At 36.3% G+C, this 11,446-nt stretch overlaps 1 protein-coding gene across 2 annotated transcripts in view; it reads left to right on the top strand.

Moving 5' to 3' along the window:
• The first annotated feature begins 754 nt into the window (after window positions 1-754).
• Window positions 755-11,446, top strand: part of LOC124159094 (PAN2-PAN3 deadenylation complex catalytic subunit Pan2) — a 31,635-nt gene continuing 20,943 nt past the window's right edge. Inside the window, exons 1-10 of one of the 2 annotated variants that reach the window (XM_046534636.1) lie at window positions 755-918; window positions 1,094-1,268; window positions 1,371-1,474; window positions 1,577-1,767; window positions 2,595-2,764; window positions 5,306-5,426; window positions 5,792-5,997; window positions 7,202-7,412; window positions 8,521-8,807; window positions 10,711-10,807. In XM_046534636.1, coding sequence (XP_046390592.1) covers window positions 1,411-1,474; window positions 1,577-1,767; window positions 2,595-2,764; window positions 5,306-5,426; window positions 5,792-5,997; window positions 7,202-7,412; window positions 8,521-8,807; window positions 10,711-10,807 — 1,347 coding nt within the window. In that variant the 5' untranslated portion in view covers window positions 755-918; window positions 1,094-1,268; window positions 1,371-1,410. The remainder of the gene's footprint in view (window positions 919-1,093; window positions 1,269-1,370; window positions 1,475-1,576; window positions 1,768-2,594; window positions 2,765-5,305; window positions 5,427-5,791; window positions 5,998-7,201; window positions 7,413-8,520; window positions 8,808-10,710; window positions 10,808-11,446) is intronic. The other variant, XM_046534635.1, reaches the window with a different exon arrangement.

Raw genomic sequence — 11,446 nt, 5'->3', positions numbered from 1 at the left:
ATTGACCATTGCCATTCGTCTATATTGGGATTTCTAAAACTAAATAATTTGTACATTACGAATACACTAATGGTGCGTAACAAATATCAATCAATTTCTTTCGTTTTCTTTGATGATGGAAACTATCCTATTGCCCACGGTACTTACACTGGGTCAATAACTAGAATCCTTACCGCGAGCAATTATGGTGGGACAATTTCCTTCACTCAAAAGAAATGTCTGTATGTTAAGAATCAATTTTACAGTATACTGGAATTTTTAATCATATGCAATGATATGCACCATCAGTGTCGCAGCGAGGGGGGTTTTGGGGGGATAAAACCCCCAAAACTCGGAGAAATTTTAAAATTCAATCCATTTTACTTAATTGGATAAATATTACTGATATAATAGTGTAAGGGTTAATTTAATATCCCTTAGAAAGCCGTAAAACTAACCATTTTGAAGCATTTATCATAAAAATTTACTGTGGGAGGGCACTCACATCTCCCGTATTCCATGCCATTTTAGTTGCTCCTAAAAAAAAAACCCCTAGCCTTAATTCCTGGCTGCACGCCGGTGCACCATCAATATTCAGGTTTTTGTATTATAATGCCCGTGATCTGTATCAGCATGGCGGCTTTAAAAGTAAAACTTTTAATAAATGGACCATGTTATGAAAGGTGGCCTTGGTGTCCGCCATTCAGCCTCCCGCGCACATAATTCTTGTTGCGAATTTCGACGGTCATCTGTTATAAATGAAAGCTGGCAGGCAACGCTGGCAAAGTTGAATGCGAATGACTGGAGAAAGTTTTTAAGTTTTAAAAGAGATGATGTTAATTTTTTGTTAAATAATGTTAATGATGGTATTCACTTTCTGCGTCCAGTTTTCTGTTATGTAACCATCAAATACCTGATTTATTGGACCTACTTTTGAAGGTAAAGTTATTTACGATTCGGTTTGACAAACAGCTGTTTTGAATGTTTACATTCTTTATTGCGTACACAATTCTGCGAAGCGCATTTATGGAATAGTCTTATTATGTATAATTTCATGAGGACATTTATTTCTATAATTTTCTATTAATTTTTTTCGGTATTGTATGTATTCTAGAATGCTAAAAGAACTAGTGACCAAGCCAGTTGAAGCGAAGATGCATAAGTTTAGAGAAACATTATGAGTATTTGTTTGGTATAGTCTGCAAGAACTAGAATTTTGTTGTGCTTATGTATAATAGGAGTACATCAGCCTTGGATTTTTCCCCTGCTCTTATACAGGCTTTCGTTCGGTTGTTTACATTTCATTCTCTTTGCCGTAGGTTTAATTTTGTCTATCAAAATGTATTTGAGGTGTAAGTTGGGGGACTAATCTTAATATCTCGCCATTCTAGGTAGGCATGCATCAGAATATATTGAAGTTTATCGTAAACAATGGATTTCAGTGGTATTAGTCATTACGACCCTACTGTTGGCACCAACGCCGATGATATGCTTCGTAAGTGTTATATTGTATTTTATCAGGAAACCTTGGATATCGTGCATGCCTTGTTTTAATCTTATGTTTTGTCCATGAAAATCTTTACTATTTTTTTGCCAGTTTATGATGGTGATGCATCGCATTATGGAGGTGCCGACTTCGTTCCGGTCTCAGAACACTTTGTGGAGAATTTTACAGAATCAGAGTTTCAGGAAACCCACACAGTTCTTGCTGATGGTGGAGATAGATTTGGTGTTTCTGCTGTTGCATTTGATCTTCAGGAGGAATTGCTTTGGATGGGAAATCAAGGGGTATGCCGATTTGTATTGTGGTTTTCTCTATCATAAATTTTGCTGCCAATGACTGAATCATCCAATGAGCTTGCTGACATCCAAGTAATATGTTTATGCAAATGAATGATCATTGTCGTGATTATTCTCAAGCTTACTCTGTTATATCCTCACGGTAGTGAAATATATATTGTAGTCATCCTGTAAAATGGCCATTTCGCATAATCTGAATTAATGTTCTAATCACATAACTTTTCATTTGATGAAATTACCCAGAAATGATTTTAAAGTCTGGTTATGCACCACATTAATTCATTTAAATTCACGAAAACGTGAATGAAGTGAGAGATGTACCATGCAACCACCCAACTTGTGAAAATGAATGACCAGAAAATGTGACCTGCTCTAATTTGGTTCATTCATTAGTATATGTTCCCTTCAATTGTACCAAAATTGTTCATGCATTAACTGCTATGTGTTAATGTTCTGTGTTACAAGGGCTTTAGGGATTTCAGAGTATTTATATGAACATACATTTTATTTTTATATCACTCCACCGTATCACTGTCTCATATAACATTTACTTTATTCTAAATTGCTGTGTTGAAATATTTTTACCGTGTTAACTATAAGGAATGTCAATTTTAGCGATAGTTGATCCCTTCAGATGCATATTGGGAAAATAAATTTTCTATTTTTTTTAAACTTCACTATTTATGTATTAAAAGCTGTATACTTTCACCATTCATGCATCTACCATTCAAAGTTGCTTTCTAATTTGTTAATTTGTGTATACATTATATAAATTATGACCGAAAAGTGATAAATGCTTTTCTCTTTGGAAATAGGGTCACTTGACTTCCTATTATGGCTTAGGAATGCAGAAATACACGTCTTTTCAAGTGCATGCTACACAGGAGGTTCGTCAAATCCATCCATTTGAAACCGGAGTTCTTGCATTGAGCCAAACCAGCCTACGCTGCCAGATGAGAAGAGGAATCCCTATATTTACCTACAAGTAATGACCTGTAGCAGATGTTATCAATAATTTTTTTTAACTAGTCAAGCTGTTGGAGAGGTATCTAGGAATTTTTATTGATATATTCCATACTGGGGTGAATCTTTATGATGTTGTCGAAAGGTCTCTGCTGCTACAATTCTAATATTTACATTCCCTAATCACACAAACAACCATTTTTAGTAACTATCAGTGTTATATATAGCAAAAACATTCTGTTTTTTGAAGTTTTGGTAACTTTAATATGTAATAATTTTATAATATTTTAATAATACTTCGCTAAGGTGGATTTAGATATTTGTTGTGAAAGGTAATCAATGAGTTCTGATAACATTTATAGGTAGTGATTTAATTGTGCTTAAGGAGAAATATAATGGTGCTACATTGATCTTGAATTCATCATTATTTTGGTGATTTACAGGGTTTTTTTTAAGAGTTAATTTCTGTATTACCAGTGTTGTTAAGTAATCAAGTAGAAGAAATTGGATTATATGTAGCATTAGGGTGGTTTCCTATTATTTTTAATTGCCTGAATCGAAGGATTATTACTCCTGAAGTACATATTTAAGATTTTTAAATGACGATATGTATTTTTCACGATTTAATGAAAAGTGAAAATTTTCAAGCACGCAAAAAAACAACGGCTAAGTATGAATGCTGGCAAAAGCCCGTGTGACGTCTGGCTGCTGCTGTGTGTGGCCACCTGGGTACGAGGCTACGAACGCCATTATGATGCAGGCTGCTTGCTGGTGAGCATGGCGGTAGCGTAGGGTACCTTGCTAGGAGGTAGCGTTTGGCTTAGGACTATTAATACCCTATCAAACGAAGGAAGTTTTCCAACCATAGGCAATTTTAATAGGTGATTATTAAGAGATGTTTCCCTGAGCTCTGTGCGTCATGAATGAATTGGTAATCTCAGACGATGTAAAACTCCTATTTACTTGTGTAGCATCTAGGTCCCTGTGAGGTCACATAGAGTGGCATCGCATGGGCACCAATCTGACCTTTTTCAAATGAGGTTAAAATTGACAATAAAATAAAATAAAATTCATCTAAACTGGGATTTCTAAAATCAAATAATCTGTATATTATGAGTACACTAATGGTGGGTAATGAATCGCAATCAATGCCTTTCGTTTTCTTTGTTGAAGGAAACTTCCCTATTACTGTTGCTGTAATTTGTAGGTGTAACAATTAATTTTTACCATATGTACTTTGTTCCTTTTATCTTTGCGGGTGAGCTAGTGTGGCTAAAGCAAGTGGAGGTGAGGGGAAGGAAAGTTTCACAACATGTGACTTTCCCTTTGCCAATCAGCAAACAGTAGGCTTGGCCTCAGTCATTCCCTCTCAGACCTCCGTCGAGTGAACATCGTGAATCTGCTCATGGATCAATGTTGCCAAATCTCACACATTCTCCTTGTAGGTGACTAAGTATGCCTTTCACCAATGGTGCCTCATTCAGCATGGTAGCTGACAATGTTATGGCTTCTGTGAAAGGATTATCCTCAATACCTTCCAAATGAGTTGGTTTGTTGCCTCGGTACCAGGGTCAAAATACCTGTGGCCGTTCATGAATCATACATTTTCATTGACAAAGTGGGGCGGCTATGTACATTTGGCAACTTTTAAGTTTGCTCCTCCTCTCTTACTCATTGTCAGTACAACCCCTCCCCCATCAGCGAAGCCCTCCAAGAGTGTCCGTGCTATCTTGAAAGCTCACCTGCAAACATAAAGATAATAAAATGTAGTAATTTACTTCTTACGGTGAAAGAATGAATCGTTATTTTCGTTGTAATCATTGACCTTGTCTTATGTTGTAGCCTACTTATGAGGATGACAAAATACGACATCCTTTGTGTTGTTAATCATAATTGTATGAATTGCAAATTGCATTGCAACTTTAGCAATTTCTATGACTCAATTATTTCACATTTTACTGCAATATTTGACAGTTGCCAGGTGGTCTTTAGAATGGACGACCTTACAAGATTTGATTATGCATAATTGTTACTGTAATTTTGGTGATGAATTTTTAAAATCAGTAATTAATACTCATTTCTAACTTGTCTGCTTCATTTGTAGTTGCTTTGTTTGTAGACTTTATGAAAATGAGATGATTTTTTTAAAATAAAATTTCATTGTTTTTTTACCACTTCATATCGATTGATCCATTAGTGCCGTTAAGGCCGTTTTACATGGGGAATGAAGTTGCGCAGGTTAGAACTGCATTCATTTCTAAAATGGCGCAGATTTGTGCGAATGCATGAACGAAATTAGAACAGGGGCTATCTCACGTCCATGCATTCTCGCATGTGTTCTAGCTATTCACTGCTTTACACGATGCAATTTTGACTACGCCTTTGTACACACGTCAGATCATGCAAGTAAATGCCCAGTGTAAAACGGCCTTAAGACACCATTCCTTTAAGTACGTATTCTTATCTGCCCATTTGTATGTCAATTTTCTTTTTATCTTGATTTTATTATTTTTTGTTATAATGTGGAAATTATTTTCATTCTTCTTACTTATTTGCCTTGTAGTTCTGAAAATATGGAGGATATGCAGTGTATGCTCCAAGTATCTCCTACATCCCTCCTCATGGGTGGACATCAAGACAAATTGATCGAATTCGACTTGGCTAAAGTTGCAGAAACTAATGTGGTGTGTATTTATGCTCATTTTAATCCTCTCTGACTGGGATTTTAAAAGTGTCTTTTATAGTTTTTCGCTTCCTCTGATTTTTATGATTTTAGATAATTATTAAGGTAGCTTCAGTAAAAATTCAATATTGTTAGTATTATTTTGTTACCATTTATGTATTATGTGCATTATGCCAGCCAGAGTTATGCATACTCTTCAACTTAAATCAGTTATTTTTTCAGAAAAAAAAAATTAATTTAACACAGTTAATCTTTTCAAATATAATTGTTAACTTTAATTGGCTAGTCTTTTTGTTACTTTCCCAAATGTGAGTACAAGTATGCATGTGTGAATTTTTGTGGATTGAGTCATTTTTCTCCCTTTAGAGAAGTGTGGGAGAGAATGGATGCGCAATTTTGCGTCAGCAAGTTAGTGGAGGGAGGTACATCTGCTGCGGTGACCCCACCGGTAGAGTTCACCTGAGGGACCCGTACACACTGAAAGTGGAACATACCATCGATGCGCACACCGGAAGTCTCTCAGATTTGGACATTCATGCCAACATGCTCGTCACTTGTGGGTTTTCCAATAGGTGAGATGATTATGTAACTGCTGAAGTCCAAGTGTTGGATCACCATTTGGGCAAATTGGGGCTGTTCTCTAGATTTCAAGGATCCTGGAGGGCTTTATTGAATGCAAATGTCTAAGCAATGCTTGAATTTTGGGCAGTAAATGTTCTTTCTGATACTAGAGCAGTGGCGGATAAAGGGGGGGGCATCCCCGTGATTTCTGGAAAAATTGAAAAGGTGCTTGTTGGGTTCGGATTTTTGATCCTCTGAGTTGGATCGTGCGAATAATGCTGATGTTTAAGCTGACTCTCCAATGCAAGTTTTTTATCATTAACTTACCAAATAATGTTTAATAATATTGCATGAATATCTAAAAGTCTCTTATCTATGCTTATGTGACCTCTGACTTTAATCTTTGTGAGAAATTGCATACCACCAAGGATAAGTAATGATTGCCCCATTCCGTAACTTTTTTTAAATCTAGAAACTAATGGTCAGCCTCATGCTGATATCGAATATTTGAGAAAGCCTCTTAATGCATGGTTTTCTATCTTTTTGATTGGTATGTTAGCCTTAATAAATGTCTCTTCTGGCAAAAAACGACAATCACAAAACCATTATTCTAGCATTACAAAATTAACTTTCTATCAAGCGCATAAAACTCATTGATAGCATACTCATCAACGAAATTAAATGCACATGTTAACAATTTTTACTATTCCAGTCAACAAAAACACTCGCTATGCAATATGACTTTTGCTTAAACCCTACATCCTAATCTCTTGATTACCAAAACATCAGGATATTGGGGTGAAATGTATTGCTGGCCCAACAGCGAATAATGTGAAAGAAAGCTGTGGGAAGTGTAGCATATGGTGGCCATCTTAAAAAATCAAGTTAGAATAATGACAGACTCCCTAGAGTAGTGAATTTAAAAACTGAACAAACTGCATGTAAACATTTAATTCAATACATTTGCACACATGAATTATTTGTATTGCTTTGCACTCTAAAATGGGGATTATTGAATCCTCAATCTTGGTTGTTGCCCTGTGAAATGCTTTAAACTGTAAACCTTTTGATGATGTATTTCTTAAATACTAGCCATAACCTTTTTCTTGATTGGTTCTCTGTCCTTAACAGTAATCTCAAATGAGCCGATGTACATATTTTTATGCACTCTTTTGAGGGTATTTCAAACTCTGAAGTATTTCTTCTTTGTAACAGGCATGGTGTCATGGCTGTGGATCGCTTTATGAATGCGTATGATCTCAGGATGATGCGGGCTATGACTCCTATCAGCTTGGCATTAGACCCTCTTCTCCTTCGATTCCTGCCACTGTTTTCCTCGAGGGTTTGCATTGTCTCAAATTTGGGGCAGGTCCAGTTAGTTGATACTGCTGCTCTCACCCAACCTGGGGATATGTGTGTTTTCCAGGTATGTTATGCCCATCACATGCCCTACACCTTCATATGAGCCCCTCCTCCCAACTTGCCTCTGCCTTTACCTTTATATTAACCAGAAATGGGACATTCGAATAGTCGAATCATCAAGTACCTCGAATAATGAGCATTTTTCACTATTCGATATTCAATGACACATAGTTATCAATTACTCAAATTTCGAATGCACAGCACAGATCATCCGTGATTCCAATTAAATCCTTCGACAATGGTTGGTTCTTACATAAAGGTTTACACTCTATGTCGGTTCAATTCACGAAAACTTATCATTAAAATCAAGCATTAAAATATGTATTATGCTGTTGACTCCACGGGAGAAACATAGAGAACAAAAATGCACACGACAATGGCTTTTTCTGGTATGACACACTGCTGCATGACGAAATTTACGTTTTACTTATTTTAATTTTAAAGTACCTGTCAATTCTTTATTTAAAACAAGGCTTGCAATAAGCGCAGTAAGGCATTGCTGGTAATATAATCTTAAATATGCACATAATAAAAAACAAAAGAATTGCACGGTGCTCACCATGCACACAAGTTTGATGCAATGGTGGATGACAGTTGCATTAGGATTTAGGGACCGTATTAAAGTAGAACGACTAGCAAAGTGTTCAGAATTATTTTTATTAACGTTTGTATGGTGGAAAAATGCTTACTCAGTATTCATAAATACAGTATTCGATATTCGAGTAAATATTAGGTATTTGTATTCGAGAAAAATGCTATTTGACCCATCTCTAATATTAACCTTTCGTCAGGCACAAAATTGGGATTGCTAAGTTCAGGCACAATGTGCCTGACTGGTACAGATTTGAAAAAACATTACTTACTCTTAGCATGGCTCAGTAGAACACCTTTAAAGTTTAAAGAACCATTGTTAGTGTAAACAAACACTTAAATGTTGTCATATTTGCCATATATATGCCAAGAGTATATCCCACCTTGTAGCACGAAGAAATAAAAACAAAGTCGCGCTGAGTCTGTCAGATCCATTGAGCCCAATGGAGAGTTAACTATGTGCTACCAAAAAGTCTGTTATTCTTACGAAATGTCTGAAGAAATGTTCTGATCATTTACAGGTCAATACTGGTGGAGCCATGTGTCTGACTTTTGATGTGTCATCATCGTGTCAGTGTTTGGCCTTTGGGGATGGTGGCGGCTCTGTGCATTTATTTAACTCTGGTGGAGATCATGCTTCGTTCAACTCTTTCTCACAGGAGACAGAATTTGCTGACCCAGTGGAAAGCATTCCCCCAATCAGCATACTCGATGAAAACGTTCCACTTGCAACTGTTCCCTTTCCTTTATGCTCCACTGGGGCCCTTCTTTCAGATTGGCCTGAAAGGTTTTTAAGGCCAGCATTCAGGTAATATTTAGTAATTTAATTAATATTTTAGTTAATTCTGCATCTGTTGAAGAAAAGAGTATCCGGTATTAGTTTTAAGAAGTATTTTATGTTCTTTTTCAAGAAAGGAGGTTGCATTTTCAATGTCTGCATTTGGTTATTCACACTCCTTTCATATTCGGCTAGTCACAAATTGAATTGTGATAATAGCTGACTCTTTTATGTATGTTCAATTGAGTGGGTTGGAAGCCAAGGGGTACAAGTGATTTCTCTTTTCTATACAGTGAGTCCTCGTTTAACATCACTTACCGTTCCTGAAAAATGTGACCATAAACGAAATGACGTTAATCAAAGCATAATATCCCATTAAAAACAATGTAAAAAGTGAATATCGGCTCCTAGACCTCACAATTTCTACGCGAAAAAAATGTTAGCGTATTATATTTGGGGCATTTTTTACTGTGGAATGCCAAACTATCGCATAAATACAAGTTCCTGTCTTCATCGACGACAATAGCAGCAGTGACGTAAATCCTTCTCCATTATTGTATCTTCCAGCATTTGCTTTTCGGCTTCGCTATGGTAGTCGCCCGGGCGAGCGTCGCCTGGGCATCATCATCGCTGAAACATCATCGCAGTTACAGGAACCAAAATTATTGTGAACTCGTCAAAAAAAGTGACGACAAAAACCCCGAGTTCTACACGGAAAAATGCCTTGAAATCACTTTTTAGGTTCCTGAAAAGCATTATGTCAAGTAAAACCTTGCGCACCTACGCAAGAATTCATTTTGCAGAAATTTTTGCTAAAACCGTATTCGCAATTAAGAAAAAATACACCGTTTTACACTTTGCTTAGACTGACTGTATTACCGCCCACAAAACGAACAACCTGCAACGCCCGCCGCTTCGCCTTTTTTTTCGCGCGAAATTTAAAAGACTTGACTTTATCGCGAAACGTAGGTGCGATAAACGAATGACAGTCTCAAAATTTTCGTGACGTTATCGCGAAATGACGTTAAAGGGGGTGACGTAGAACGAGGACTCACTGTACAGAGTTAAGTACATAAGTTAGGTATAGAAAACGAACGAGATCAATTAGATACTTAGTTGTGCATTTGATTTTCCACTCGATGTCAGCACAGAACTGAGACTCACTCGTTTCCCTCGGCGACCAGGTTTTTGTGTATTTATTCTAACAATTAACTTTACCTAACTCTGTTTAGAAAAAAATCACTTGTACCCCTTGGCTACCAACCCACTCAATTGGGAGTAATCAGGGAAACCGGGAACTCCTGAAATTTCTTTAGATTATAAATTTCCTGGAGGACTCAGGGGATTCTAGGATGAGTGAACGGACAATGGGTTGAAAGAAATGTGTAATTTTGAATATTTTCTTTCTTTGCGTTTTTGTTTTCCATTAATATTCTTGAAAAATGTATTCTCCATTATATTTGACTCAACATGCTTAATTTAGTAGCCTTTGTGCTTGGGTTAAGGAGTTTATTTAGAAAAAAATGAAGTCAATAAAAATCATTCCCCTACCCTGGTTTATTTCAAATGCCAGCAGAGAGCATCTGGTATAATAACAAAGCATGAATCAAATGACCTTTGCTCTGTCAAATTTTTACATCAGTGCATTTTTAGAGGACTAAATCAAGGATACAATATACCTTATATGGGTCAGTGACCCAACAGTCTACTACATTTCTCTGCCATAAAATGCTGAAATCCCTCTTTGTAATAATAGAAGAGAATTGCTTCGGGCACTAATAAATGTCCCTAAGTCACTACTTTTCCTTATGTGAAGCTTAAAGCTATGGCTTTCTATTATGACCTTGCTGGAGATGATCTCAAGCTTAAGAAAAATTAATCAAATAGTTCCTATTCATCAATATATCTCTTTTATCTTGGTTTTCTTCCTTAGGAGAACTCCTGCTATTGATCCTCAAATTCTTCAAACAATGAAAATGGTGGGCACCGTTGGCTATGCTCCAAATCCTGGAAATCGCAAGAGAAATCAAGTGAGTATTTACAATAAATACTGTTATTTTGATATTTTCTTTGAATGTTTAACAATGTCCCTTATGCATAGGATTCTTAACGTCCATGTATGCCTCAAGCAGTAGGCATGATTTTCTTGTGCTATGAAAGATATCTTCCTTGCTCATATGCGCCAAAGAAATCATTCACAGATGCAATTGATTTTTTGCTGTCCATCTTTCTAGTATTCATTATAACCTCATGTTATTCATGTTCTTAATGACCATGAGCATCATATGTGTATTCCATGGAATTGCTTAGTTTTCTTTACCCTATGTGTCGTGAAAGTATGAATTTGTTTAAAATGCATCTATATAATTAAGATTAGATAAGTGAGAAAACAAATGTTTAACTCTAGTTAAGTTTGGTCAAAAGCTGTAAGTTTTGGGTCAAGTTGGAGTTGGAATGCTATTGTTGAATTTTTAATTGAATATTGTGTTATTTTGTTTAGAAGCTTATAGGCAGCATGCCTTATGACAAGGTTCTGCACCCCAAGCTTCTATGTTTCTCTCTATATGTGTATTATTCCCCATATACTAGTCTCTCCTCTGTCCTAATTTTCTGATGTTGCTAGATATCTTTGGTTAAGGATATTGTGATTAAGATTGATTTAGAAAGGA

The sequence above is a fragment of the Ischnura elegans genome, chromosome 5 (genome assembly GCF_921293095.1).
Source record: "Ischnura elegans chromosome 5, ioIscEleg1.1, whole genome shotgun sequence".
In the NCBI taxonomy this organism is placed as follows: Eukaryota; Metazoa; Arthropoda; class Insecta; order Odonata; family Coenagrionidae; genus Ischnura; species Ischnura elegans.
This window is presented reverse-complemented; position numbering and strand designations above follow the sequence as displayed.